We start from the raw sequence: 14046 nt of genomic DNA, 5'->3' as shown, positions 1-14046 counted from the left end.
TGATTTCACATGTCTAGCAGCATCTTGTCATTGGTTTCTTTTGTCTCAGCCAGAACTGTACAATCATATATGAGACAATATGAAACTTCTTGGGTTACCACACAGGCTCTGGTTTTGGCATATATGTGGCCTCAATTGGGCACAAATTCAAAGAAATGATGTGCTTTTATTAATAGAGGGAGATGGTTTAGCTGAGGTTGGAAAATAGTGGCTTTGGTCATAAATCATTTCACACTGTTTGTGGTCTCTGGCGGCTGCGTTTATTCTTTTACATCATCAGTGGGAAGTCAACCATTTTGCAGTTGGCACTTAAGTTGAGACAAAGCTCGAGGGATTTCAGTTGTGGATATTCCAGATGATTGCAAAATGTTTTTAGAGACCAGTGCCAAATAGAGTAGGGAGGCAATAGACCAAGAAACGGAGGCCAGGGCACTAGCCTACCTGGGAGCTGATAGACTTCTGAGCTGCAGTGAGTCACAGGCTCCTCTGATCTGGGGCAGCTCTGATGGCGGGTTGCCTTCTAGAGCAGAATCTGGTGAGTTCCTTGAGGATGGAGTACTCTGATGGAGGAAGGGCACAGAGGGGAAAGAGAGGGCCATCTACTCTGGACATGATCAGTGTGTGTGGAGGTTGCCCCACCTTGCACCCACCCACTGCAGTGGAGAACGCAGGAATGAGACCACAGCTGCTGGGCCTGTGTTGTGTCCTCAAGTCCAGTGATCCAAGTCAGGAGACCCACGCCTCCGCTTTTTTTTTTTTTTTTTCCTTGAGACAGAGTCTGACTGTGTCACTCAGGTTGGAGCACAGTGGTGCGATCAAAGGCATGGCTCACTGCAGCCTCAGCCTCTGGGGTTCAGGTGATTCTCCTGCCTCAGCCATGAGAGTCGCTGGGATTACAGACCTGAGCCACTGGACCCAGCCCCATATTTTAAGACAAAGATTTCTTGTGTTTGCTAAGGTTTCTCAACTAATTAATAGTTGAAAACACAATTTGAAATTGATAATTAAGTACCTATAGTCAACTTGAAAAAAAAGAAGCTAAAGCTTTTGAGTTCTCATTTTACTGTATTAAAATGTAGTTGTGCATTTATGAATGATCTAATTTCTTCTTAGTACATTTTTTCTCTTTAAAATGGGTCTCCCAATACTGACCGCACAATGAAAACGTTGAGGCTTACATAATTCAGTGTGAGCTGGGTAGCTTTGCCAACTTTCCGGGTGTTTTACCTGACTGAGGGTGGTACCTCAGTTATGATCAAAGAATTTGGGGAATGTGGAAAGAAGCTGCCTCAGAAAAGTGAGCACCAGAAAGTTGTCGAGTGTAGCTCAGTCATTTTTCAGCAGTAGATTAGTAACCAGAAGCAAAATGGAGTGTTTCTTCCTGGGTATTTGCTAAAACCTTAGTTTCCCTTTTGCCCTAAACATCACCTAACAATTGCTCATAAGCAAGGAAACTTACATTTGTATTAGTCCTCTTTGTGGATTATCAGTGTCATTTTCTTCTCTTTTTTCTTCTTCCTACTGGCTGCCTTCAGGATTGCAAGTCCCACAGGATTGCAAGTTAGGAGATGGGGAAAAAGATAGGAATTAGAGCTTGTGTTTTTCAGTGTGCTATTTCTTGGTGAAATGCTACTTAAGAGGTTGGGAATTTCTCTACTAAGTCCTTTAGAGACTAAACAAGTATCTAGGTGTTCATTTAACTTAGACTTTTTTAAAGTAAGGGATTTGAGGTGGTTTGAAAGATGATATACAATAAAAAAGAAAAATATGTGTTCAAGTTTGTGCATTTATAAATAATACAAATTAGAATAGAAAGTTAAGAAAGAAGTGGATGCACACTTCCGAGCATAAAAAGCTTGGGCTTTGGTTAACTCCTGCTTTGGGGGCAGGCCCAGTGGGTGGGCTTTCCTTGGGGGCGGGAAATAAAGACGCTGCTGTAGCGCACAGAACTCATCGATAATTCTCACAGACTTATCTCTGTTCAACTGAGAGTTCTTGTGTTTTTTTTTTTTTTTTTTTTTTTTTTAATTTTGACTTGTATGTAATGAATTCAAAAGTTGGAGCAAAATTCAGAGTTAAATGGGTTGGCTTGGAACTTGCCTTTACTGTGACCACATGATTTAGCTAGACTCTCCTCCCCACACCACCCCCCCCCCCTTTTTTTTTTTTTTGCTTTTTTTTCCAGAAAAGGCCACTGGTCTGAGCATTCAGGGCCCCACCATCACCCCACAGTGAGACTGGTGGCTCTCAGAGGTTGGTGACAAGTCTCTCAAGATAGAGGGCCTTCAGAGCTACGTCTGAGTGGTGGCCTCTTCCTGATCCTTCCCCCTCAGGGCTTTAGGCCCTGGTTCACCCAGGCCTCTGCTAAGCTCCTGCACTTTCTTGCCAGAGGTGTCTTAAAGGGAAAAACCTCCCTTTTGTCGCTCCTGTCCTTTCTTTCTTTCTTCCCCCTCCTCATTCCCCTCTTCCTCCACCTTCTCATTCACTCACCCAGCCCTCTGGCAGCTGAACATTTAAGAGCTTTTTATGAGCACATTTGTTGTCCTCTGAGTAGAAAGAGGAGTAAGAAGTGGTTTGTACCCTAGAGGAGCTCACCATGGGAGAGAAGATGCCTGAAGACAAGTGACAATGCTTCTGTGATGGGGGTTGTAGAGGCAGGAACAGGATGCTTTGGTAACTGGAAGAGGAAGCGACTGATCAGCCTCAGAAAGGACTTCATAGAGAAGTTATCTTGAACTGGGTTTTGAAAAATGAGCAGGAGGCCAGGCGCAGTGGCTCATGCCTGTGATCCCAGCACTTTGGGAGGCCGAGGTGGGCAGATCACTTGAGGTCAGGAGTTCAGGACCAGCCTGGCCAACATGCAAAAGCGTGTCTCTACTAAAAATACAAAAATTAGCGGGGTGTGGTGGTGCTTGCCTGTAATCCCAGCTACTCGGGAGGCTGAGGCAGGAGAATCACTTGAACCCGGGAGGCGGAGGTTGCAGTGAGCTGAGATTGAGACTCCGTCTCGAAAAAGAAAAAAGAAAAATGAGCAGGAGCTGGCCGGGGGAGAAGGGGTGGCAGAGTGTAATTGAGGACACTCTGGACGGAAGAAGCCGCCTATTCAAAGGCATGGCGTCATGATGGGATGAAGACCTCGTGTGGTGCAGTCTGAAGGATGGCCAGGGTGGTGCGGAGGCAAAGGAGATGAGTTTGGAGGGATGAACTGCACTTCAGAGACTGGGAGACCGTTAGGCTATGGGTGCTACTGGCTGGGCTGAAAGTCACAGGAGGAAGGCGTGGCTTTCAGATGCCCCCTCTGGTAGCAGTGAGCAGCTGTGGGGGCGAACTGTGGAAGGAGCCCCTCCAGGAGGCTGTAGAGTTTGGGTAAGAGATAAAGTAAGCTTAAACTGAACCAGTGACGCTGGTGATGCAGAGAAGGGGTGAACATGTGACCAGTAAGGTGGGGAAAGGGGTAGGGCCTGGGAGGGAGTTTAGGAGCCTGGGAAGGGGCTGCTGTCAGAAATGAGATAGGCTAGAGAACAAATACACAGAGGCCGGTCCCCTTCCAGAGAGTTCATTTTTCTTTCATCCATTATTTTTCACTCCTCTGCTTTAAAACAAATCTTAAAATCTGTCTACCTCAGATATATTGTCTGCTTAGCCCATAGTGTTCTGATATCCCAGTCTTTCCTTTGTAGATGTTATCCCCTTCATTCATTCCATTAATAAAGCCTATTGAGTGCCCACCATGTACCAGGCACTGGACTTGGAGCTGGATGCACAGTGGTGAAAAGGATGAACAAGGTTTATGCCCTTACTGAAGCTTCTAGTCCGGAGGAGTAGACAGATAGTAAAACATAAGATTAAATAACCTAGCATTAAGTAGAGTTTATGGTGGCATATATGGTATGGGATGAAGCTTGATGGTTTGAGAAGGACCAGATCTATTGATCCTTGTAGACCATGGTCAGGGAACTGAATATTATCCTGGGAGCTATGGACAAAAAGCCAATATGGCTTGGGGTAACAGAAAGCAGAAGGGCTCCTAGGATTCTGGGATGTCTCTGCTTGAGCAACAAGGTTGATGGTGTAATCTATTGTGCTATTGCTGTGTATTTTTCAAATACATGGTGTGTGTTTCATGCACGTTATTTCTACCAGCACCGCAAATGACAAATTTGGAAATATGTGAGGTATTGTATCAACTCAACTGTGTGTATCACGTGCAGGTAGGGATTTCAGTCAGATGACATGTCACATATAAATGTGGGCTTTCTCTCCTGACTTGGGTTATTTATGAAAGTTATGTATGTGGGGCAGAAGAACCTTGCACTGTCTAAACTTTTGCTAATGAGGTGAGAATAAGGCCTGAGAAGGAGAAAAAATTGAGATTGAAACAAAAAAATAAAAGCTCTAAGGAAACTATGGTCCATTCTGCTGGCAGTGTCCCTTGCCAGCGGTTAGATGTGGGGAGCGTGAGGATGACTATGGACTGGGATGCCCCATCTTTGATGCCTTGGGGGCCAGGGAAAAGGAACTGTTGGTGTGCAGGGACTGGAATGGGTATTTCATGGTTTCCTATGGTGTCCGTCTGCCTGGGGGTCACACAGGCATCTGTACTCTTCGGTCTCCATGGAAGAGAGTTTTGACGCATCCTCTGAATTAATGTAAACCAGTAGTGCTCCAGTGCCTAGGCTGTCTCAGGAGAAGAGGTAGAAAGGGGGTCAGATGATGAGACTTTTCCATTTTATGACAGCAATGGAATTCCTAGAATGGTTCATTAGTCTTCACAAAAGATCGATTCCTGGCTGGGCGCAGTGGCTCACCCCTGTGATCCCAGAGGTTTGGGAGGCTGAGGTGGTTGGATCACTTGAGGCCAGAAGTTCGAGACCAGCCTGGCCAACATGGTGAAACCTTATCTCTACTAAAAATACAAAAATTAGCCAGGCGTGGTGGCATGCGCCTGTAATTCCAGCTACTTGGGAGGCTGAGGCACTAGAATTGCTTGAATGGGGGAGGCAGAGGTTGCAGTGAGCCAAGATCCTGTCACTGCACTCCAGCCTGGATGACAAAGGGTGACTCTGTCTCCAAAAAAAAAAAAAGAAAAAAAAAAAAGTCAATTCCTTAGCTTAGACGACTACATTGTTATATTGTGCAGATCTGTGGAGTTAAGTGGAATACTCAAGTAGTTTGTTTCACCTCCAGTGTTTGGGATATCTGAAACTTTCAGGGAAGAATTTACAGAATCATTGTATAATTGAATTGATTGCAAAAGACTTGTACACATTTATTTGAAGCATTTTTTTTTTTTAACATTTTCTGTGTTTTCAGGGTAGTCAGTTATATTTTAATGTGTCTTTTTGTTGCCGTTGTTATAAGGAAAAACTAATCACGTCATCTTAATTGTTTTTAGAAGTTTATATACTATGGCTATAATGATGCTTTATGTTTACATGATCCTTTACAGTATTAGATAATAATAAAAACAGTGCTACATGGTTCCATTTGCTACACACAACCCCCCCACCCCCAGAGGTGAGCAGTGCTTGTCACCCGCTTTTCACAGATGAGGAAATGGGGAAGTGGAGGAAGGAGTGGCTGCCCCTAGGCACTTCACTAGGAAGAGATATGGGACTTGAATCCCTGTCATTTGACTCTAACGTGATGGCAGCAATGCCATTCACACATCTCATCTCATTGAATCCTTACAACTACTAGGCAAGTATCATCACCTCTGCTTTACTGAATGAGAAAAATGACTCTGGGAGGTTAAGTAACTAACCCAGGCTGATGGGCGGTGGGGCTGAACTGGCTCTTAACCAGTAGCTTGCCTGCAGTGTCCCACAAGGAAGGAGCACACTGCATATTAAAATTATTACATAACAACATTCATTTTATGATTTACTGAACTCTTCTTGACTCTTTGGCAAAGGTAAAGTAGATGCTTTCTTGAATTTTTTTTTTTTTTTTTTTTAACAAAATAAGACAAATTTGTGAGATCTTAATACTTGCCTCTTGGGAGAGAATGAGAGTAAAGATCTTAAATATTCCTTGGCCACATCATTATCTGATGCTATTTTTTTTTTTTTTTTTTTTTTTTGAGGCGGAGTCTCGCTCTGTCGCCTGGAATGGAGTGCAGTGGCCGGATCTCAGCTCACTGCAAGCTCCGCCTCCCGGGTTTACGCCATTCTCCTGCCTCAGCCTCCCGAGTAGCTGGGACTACAGGCACCCGCCACCTCGCCCGGCTAGTTTTTTTTTTTGTATTTTTAGTAGAGATGGGGTTTCACTGTGTTAGCCAGGATGGTCTCGATCTCCTGACCTTGTGATCCGCCCGTCTCGGCCTCCCAAAGTGCTGGGATTACAGGCTTGAGCCACTGCGCCCGGCTATCTGATGCTATTTATAAAAGCATAGAACAATCAGACAAGAATACCTATAAAATTAAAAAAAAAAAAAAAGAAAGAAAAACAGAACAAAAAGTTTCTAATCTGCAGAACTGACATGGCTATCACAGGGCCAGCTGAAGATCTTAGGACTGTTAAACCTACATGATGATTTGTTTAACCCTGGGTTTGGGGTATACCAATTGCTTACAAAGATTAATATTTCATTCTTTACTTTTCAACCAAATTAGGCTTTCTTTGTTTTCATTTGTTGCTACTTGTGCTGGTGGGAGAGGCATAGCGGGAGCTTCACTTAGCTACTGATATAAGGAAATTTATGAGATGAATTGTACTCTGCTGCTTCTTGTGGTTATATTTTTTCAGTTTAAAAAAAAAATGGCACAAGCATGCTTTTATCCTAGGTGACTGCTACGTTGAGAAACTTGGTTGATTCACCATTAGTAAGAACTAAGTTCCTAAGCATCAGTGCCCTTCCCCAGCTCTGCACGGCGATGGAACAGTACATGGGTGACAAGGACGTCTGTACCAATATTGCCAGAATATTCAGGTAGGTAGACTAAGACGTGAAGTAGCCTTACAAAAATGCTAATGCTTAGATTTTGGGTTATCTTTAATATGTGCTTGTGTGACTGGCAAGAAATCCTTTTTCTTCTTTTTACTTCACCTGCCAGAAAGGGTAAATCTAGTGGTCCAAGTTAAAAATGAACAATTCAAACAAATGACTCCATTGTCTCTGTGATTCTATTGTGATTCTAAACTCATTGGTTGTTAAGTCGTTTTAGTTCTTTGGTAAGTGGTGAGCTCCGTGTGTATGTTTAATCTTCCTCTCAGTTTATTTGAGATTAAAAAAACTGTATACAAAACACAGCAAACGTTCCAGTTTGCTAGGAAATAAATAAGAGTTTTAACTCAAAGAAGGGGATCAATGCTTAGAAAGTCTGATCTGACTTTGTAATAGAAGGTTATTCTATTTCAGCTATTTGAACTTTGGCTCAGGCTTTCACTGGTCATGTCTACACTTACTTTATTTCTTCCAGAAATAATGATCATTTGAATCCAGGTTGCCTCAAAGCAAGATGTTGTTAAATTTCAGAGCTGTCTTTATGCATTTCTGTTTCCTCCCATGCTGCTCTTTGTCAGTGTTTTTACATAATGATTCTTCTCGGGAGCCTGGGGCTTTTCTTGAACTATAACGTTGTAGTTGTAAAGAAAAGCAAACTTTCCTGAAGACTGAATTGGTACTTGACCCCCGGACCCCTGTAGGAGGATGTGAGTCCAAATCTGATTTTTTTAAACGAATGTCAACTTGAATTGTAGATTAAATGGTACACAGGTTTGTCATGTGGGTAAATTGTATGACGTGGAGGATTGGGGTCTCAACAATCACGTTACCCGGGCAGTAAGCATAGTACCCAACAGGTGGTACTTCAGCCGCAGCCCCCTCCTTCCCTCCAGATCTGATCTTTTTCTACTGCACTTCCCTGAGCTTTGTTCTGGATACCCTGCCTGGCCTTCAAATCTCTCACTCTTTTTCTCCCTTAAGATCCAAACTCTTGGTCAGGCACAGTGGCTCATACCTGTAATCCCAGAACTTTGGGAGGCCAAGGTGGGGGATCAGTTGAGTCCAATAATCTGGGACCAGCCTGGGCAACATGGCGAAACCCCATCTCTAGCGCCCCCCCCAACCCCTGCCAAAAAATTAGCCAGGCATGATGGTGTGTGACTGTAGTCCCAGCCACTTGAGAGGCTGAGGTGGGAGGATTGCTTGAGTCTGGAAGGTGGATGTTGCTGTAAGCCAAGATAGTGCCACTTGCACTCCAGCCTGGGCAACAGAGCAAGACCCTATCTAAAAAAAAAAAAAAAAGAGAACCCAAACTCTTCTTGTTCTTTTCCCTTCCTTATGAACTTATTATTTTGTATTGATATCTCTTTAAAAATATTTACTTATTTATTTATATATTTTAGCTGTCTCCTACAGGAAGGATATCCAAGAATCTTGATGAACATTAAGACTAGGAGTTTGTCTATAGATGCTCTTGGATTTTCTATGCAAATTATCTGCATATAAATTTTTTTTCAATTACTGTAACTCTGTCCCCATCCTCATCTCTTCTTTAGTGCATCGTTTAGGAGTTCAGTACAACATTGTGAGTGTTGGGCCTGTTGTCTTTCTTCTGACTTTAAAGGAAATATTTTCATGGTTTTACTAGTTGAAAATAATATTTGTTGTAGGTTTTCATAACGACCCTTTAGAAGATTCATGATTTTTTTCTTATTAATGGGTATTAAGTTTTGTCAAATGCTTGCCCTGAATCTTCTTTTTTTTTTAACTTTTATTTTAGGTTCAGGGGTACATGTGAAGGTTTGTTACATAGGTAAACTCATGTCACAGGGGTTTGTGGTACAGGTTATTTCATCACCCAGGAATTAAACCCAGTATCCGATAGTTAAAAGACTTTACTGCTCCACTCCCTCCTCACACCCTGCACCCTCAAGTAGACCCCAACATCTGTTGTTTTCTTCTTTGTGTTCATAAGTTCTCATCATTTAGCTCCCACTTATAAGTGAGAACATGTGGCATTTGCTTTTCTTTTCCTGCGCTAGTTTGCTGAGCTAATAGCCTCCAGGTCCATCCATGTTCACGCACAAGACATGATCTCATTCTTTTTTACAGCTGTATAGTATTTCATGGTGTATAGGTACCACGTTTTCTTTATCCAATCTGTCATGATGGGCATTTAGGTTGATTTCATGTCTTCGCTATTGTGAATAGTGCTGCAATGAACATGAGTGTGCATGTATCTTTATGGTAGAATGATTTATTTTCCTCTGGGTATATACCCAGTAATAGGATTGCTGGATTAAATGGTAGTTCTGCTTTTAGCTCATTGAGGAATCACCGTACTGCTCTACACAATGATTGAACTAATTTATACTCCTACCAACAGTGTATGAGTGTTCTCTTTTTTCTGCAACCTTACCAGCAACTGTTATTTTTTGACTTTTTAATAATAACCATTCTGACTGGTATGAGATGGTATCTCATTGTAGTTTTGATTTGTATTGCTCTAATGATCTGTGATATTGAACTTTTTTTCATATGCTCGTTGGCCACATGTGTGTCTTCTTTTGAAAAGTATTCGTGTCCTTTGCCCACTTTTTTTTTTTTTTTTTTTTTTTTGGAGACAGAGTTTCATTCTTGTTGCCCAGGCTGGAGTGCAATGGGGTGATCTCAGCTCACTGTAACCTCTGCCTCCCAGGTTCAAGTGATTCTCCTGCCTCAGCCTCCCAAGTAGCTGGGATTACAGGCATGCACCACCACACCCAGCTGATTTTTTGTATTTTTTGTAGAGACAGGGTTTCTCCATGTTGCTCAGGCTGGTCTCGAACGCCTGACCTGAGGTGATCCACCCACCTCAGCCTCTCAAAGTACTGGGATGACAGGCATGAGCCACTGCACCCGGCCCTTTGCCCACTTTTTGGTGGAGTTGTTTTCTCTTGTAAATTTGTTTAAGTTCCTTATATGTCCTGGATATTAAACCTTTGATAGATGCATAGTTTGCAAATATTTTCTCCAATTCTGTAGGTTGATAGTTTCTTTTGCTGTGAGGAAGCTCTTAAATTTAATTAGATGCCATTTGTCAATTTTTGCTTTTGTTGCATTTGCTTTTAGTGTCTTTGTCATGAAATCTTTGCTCATTCCTATGTCCAGGATAGTATTGCCTAGGTTATCTTCCAGGGTCTTTATAGTTTTGGGTTTTACATTTAGTCTTTTTTTTTCTTTGGAGACAGAGCCTAGCTCAGTCGCCCAGGCTGGAGTGCAGTGGCGCGATCTCTGCTCACTGCAAGCTCCGCCTCCTGGGTTCACACCATTCTCCTGCCTCAGCCTCCCGAGTAGCTGGGACTACAGGCGCCTGTCACTACACCCAGCTAATTTTTTTGTATTTTTAGTAGAGACAGGGTTTCACGTGTTTGCCAGGATGGTCTCGATCTCCTGACCTCGTGATCTGCCCATCTCAGCCTCCCAAAGTGTTGGGATTACAGGCGTGAGCCACCACGCCTGGCTACATTTAGTCTTTGATCCATCCTGAGTTGATTTTTGTATATAGTGAAAGGAAGGGGTCTGGCTTCAGTCTTCTGCATATGACTAGCCTGTTACCCCATGATTATTTATTAAATAGGTAGTCTTTTCTCCATTGCTTGTTTTTGTCAGCTTTGTTGAAGATCATGTGGTTGTAGGTGTGCAGCCTTATTTTTGGGCTCTCTGTTCTGTTCCCTTGGTCCATGTGCCTGTTTTTGTACCAGTACCATGCTGTTTTGGTTACCATAGCCCTGTAGTACAGTTTGAATTAGGCAATGTGATGCCTCTAGCTTTGTTCTTTTTCCGTAGGATTCCTTGGCTTTTTGGGCTCTTTTTCAGTTCCATGTAAATTTTAAAATAGTTTGTTTTTTTTTTTTTTTTCTAGTTCTGTGAAGAGTGTCATTGGTAGTTTGACAGGAACAGCATTGAATCTGTAAATTGCTTTGGGCAGTATGGCCATTTTAATGGTATGAATTCTTCCTATCCATAAGCATGGGATGTTTTCCCATTTGTTTTTGTCTTCTCTGATTTCTTTGAGTAGTGTTTTGTAATTCTCATTGTCGAGATCTTTCACCTCCCTGGTTAGCTGTGTTCTCAGGTATATTATTCTTTTTGTGGTGATTGTGAATGGAATGGCCTTTCTGATTCGGCTGTCTGCTTGGCTGTTGTTGATGTATAGGAATGCTAGTGATTTTTGTACATTGATTTTGTATCCTGAAACTGCCGAAGTTTATCAGCTGAAGGAGGTTTTGGGCTGAGACGATGGGATTTTCTAGAAGTAGAATCATCTGTAAGTGTTGGGCCTGTTGTCTTTCTTCTGACTCTAAAGGAAATATTTTCATGGTTACACCAGCTGAAAATAATATTTGTTGTAGGTTTTCTTAAGTACCGTTCTGCAAGCAGAGATAGTTTAACTTCCTCCCTTTCTGTTTGGATGCCCTTTATTTCTTTCTCTTGACTGATTGCTTTGGCTAGGACTTCCAATACTACGTTGCATAGGAATGGTGAGAGAGGGCATCCTTGTCTTGTGCTGGTTTTCATGGGGCATGCTTCCAGCTTTTGCCCATTTAGTATCATATTGTCTGTGGGTTTGTCATAGATGGCACTTACTGTTTTGAGGTCTGTTCCTTCAATACCTAGTTTTTTGTTTTGTTTTGATTTGTTTTTTGAAACGGAGTCTCGCTTTGTCATCCAGGCTGGAGTGCAGTGGCGTGATCTTGGCTCACTACAACCTCTGCCTCCCAGGTTCAAGCGATTCTCCTGCCTCAGCCTCCAGAGTAGCTGGGATTACAGGCACGTGCCACCACACCCAGCTAATTTTTGTATTTTTAGTAGAGATGGAGTTTCACTATGCTGTCCAGGCTGGTCTCAAACTCCTGACCTCAGGTGATCCACCTGCCTCAGCCTCCCAAAGTGCTGGATTACAGGCGTGAGCCACCTCACCCAGCATCAGTACCTAGTTTATTGAGTTTTTAACATGAAGGAGTGTTGAATTTTACTGAAAGCCTTTTCTGTGTCTATTGAGATAATCATGTGGTTTTTGTCTTTAGTTGTGTGTGATAAATCACATTTACCTGAATTGCTTTTGATTATGGATTTTCTTTTTTAAATCTGTTAATATAGTAAATTACGTTAATAAAGTTTCTCAAGTTAAGCCATTATATGTTGCTGGGTTTGGTTAACTAATATTTTGTTTAGGATTTGTCATTGGTGGTCATGAGTTACACTGACCTATATTTTTCCTTTCTCATATTGTCCTTGTCTGGGTTTAGTGTTAAGTTTATACCAGCTCATAAAATGGGTTGGGAGGTAATCCAATTTTTTTCTCTTTCCTAGAAGAATCTGTAAAAAGCTGATCTGCTTCTTGAAAAGTTTTAAAAACTTGCCCAAAATGCTATTTTTATCCAGGGTATATATGTGTGTATGTGTATGTGAATATTGTTGACTACTGATTCAGTTTCTTCCTACATGGTTATATGTTTCTTATTTCTACTTGGTTCAGTTTTAGAAAGTTAAGTTTTTGTAGGAATTTGATAAATTTCTCTAAGTTTTCAAACAATATAAAAGTTGCTCCAACTATTCTCTTACTATTATTCTAATCTCTGTTGTATCTCTAATTATGTCCCCTTTTATTTATTTTACCTATTTAACAGATATTTGTATAGCACTTACAACATGCTAGGCAATATTCAGAATATTTTCCTAATATGAATTCATTTCATCCTTATAACAACTTTTTAAGATATGTGTTATTATTGTCATTATCTTTTTACATATGAGGAAATTGAGGCATAGAGAAGTTTAGTTATTTTCCTGAGATCACACAACTAGTATGTCATAGAGCTGCAGTTCAAACCATAGTCTGGCTCTGGAATTCATACTTTGAACCACTATGTTACCCTGCTTCTTCATTGTTAATATTGACTTTCTTTCCTAATTTTGATTGTTCATGCTGTTTCTCTTTTCTCTTAGTCTTGCAAAATCTTTCCTATTTTATTAGCTTTTACCAAGAACAAATATATTTATTGACCCACTGTATTGTATGTTTGCTTCATGTCTTATTTCTTCTGCTCTTATCCTTATGAATCATTTTCTTCTACTTTTTGAATATATCATATTTTTCTTCTAATTATTTTAGTAAAAAACATAATTCCTTTCTTTTCAGCCTCCTTAAACCTATAAAATTTCCTCTAAATACTAATTAGAGGAATTTAGTATTTACAAGTTTTTTTTTTGTTTGTTTGTTTGTTTTTGAGACGGAGCCTCGCTCTGTCGCCCAGGCTGGAGTGCAGTGGCCGGATCTCAGCTCACTGCAAGCTCCGCCTCCCGGGTTTACGCCATTCTTCTGCCTCAGCCTCCCGAGTAGCTGGGACTACAGGCGCCCACCACCTCACCTGGCTAGTTTTTTGTATTTTTTAGTAGAGGCGGGGTTTCACCGTGTTAGCCAGGATGGTCTCGATCTCCTGACCTCGTGATCCGCCCATCTCGGCCTCCCAAAGTGCTGGGATTACAGGCTTGAGCCACCGCGCCCAGCCTTTTTTGTTTTTTTTTGTTTTTTTTGTTTTTTTTGTTTTTTGAGAAAAGGTATTACTCTGTTGCCCAGGCTGGAGTGCAGTGTTGTGATCTGGGCTCACTGCAACTTTCGCCTCCCAGGTTCAAGCGATTCTCCTGCCTCAACCTCTGCAGTAGCTGGGACTACTCCAGAGGCAGCTGGGACTACTCCGGTGGCATGTGCCACCACGCCCAGCTAATTTTTGTATGTTTTAGTAGAGACGGGGTTTCACCATGTTGGCCAGGCTGGTCTTGAACTCCTGGCCTCGAGTTATCCTCCTGTCTCGGCCTCCCAAAGTGCTGGAATTACAGATGTGAGCCACTGTGCCTGGCCCATCTTATGAGTTTTGATTTGTAATATTTTTATTACTTGTATTTAAGTATTTCTTTTGTAATTTTCATGCTTCTTTGACCTATAAATTAGGTGTTCTTACATTTCCCAAAAAAATTTTTTTTTAAATTTATTTTTTAAATGGTGTGTAATTTAATTGCACTTTGACCAGAGAATGTGGTCTTTGAGATACCAGTTC

At 41.7% G+C, this 14046-nt stretch overlaps 1 protein-coding gene across 5 annotated transcripts in view; it reads left to right on the top strand.

The window, feature by feature from the left end:
- The window catches only part of ARMC2 (armadillo repeat containing 2), a 126710-nt gene that overhangs the window by 74646 nt on the left and 38018 nt on the right, over positions 1–14046 (top strand). For all 5 annotated transcript variants that reach the window (XR_002730380.2, XM_023205973.2, XM_023205972.2 and 2 more), the window contains one exon: positions 6786–6931. Coding sequence is in view for 4 of the 5 variants with exons in the window: in XM_023205973.2 (XP_023061741.2) it covers positions 6786–6931 (146 nt within the window). In the remaining variant the exon portion in view is untranslated. The remainder of the gene's footprint in view (positions 1–6785; positions 6932–14046) is intronic.

This window comes from Piliocolobus tephrosceles, chromosome 5 (genome assembly GCF_002776525.5).
Source record: "Piliocolobus tephrosceles isolate RC106 chromosome 5, ASM277652v3, whole genome shotgun sequence".
Lineage (NCBI taxonomy): Eukaryota > Metazoa > Chordata > Mammalia > Primates > Cercopithecidae > Piliocolobus > Piliocolobus tephrosceles.
This window is presented reverse-complemented; position numbering and strand designations above follow the sequence as displayed.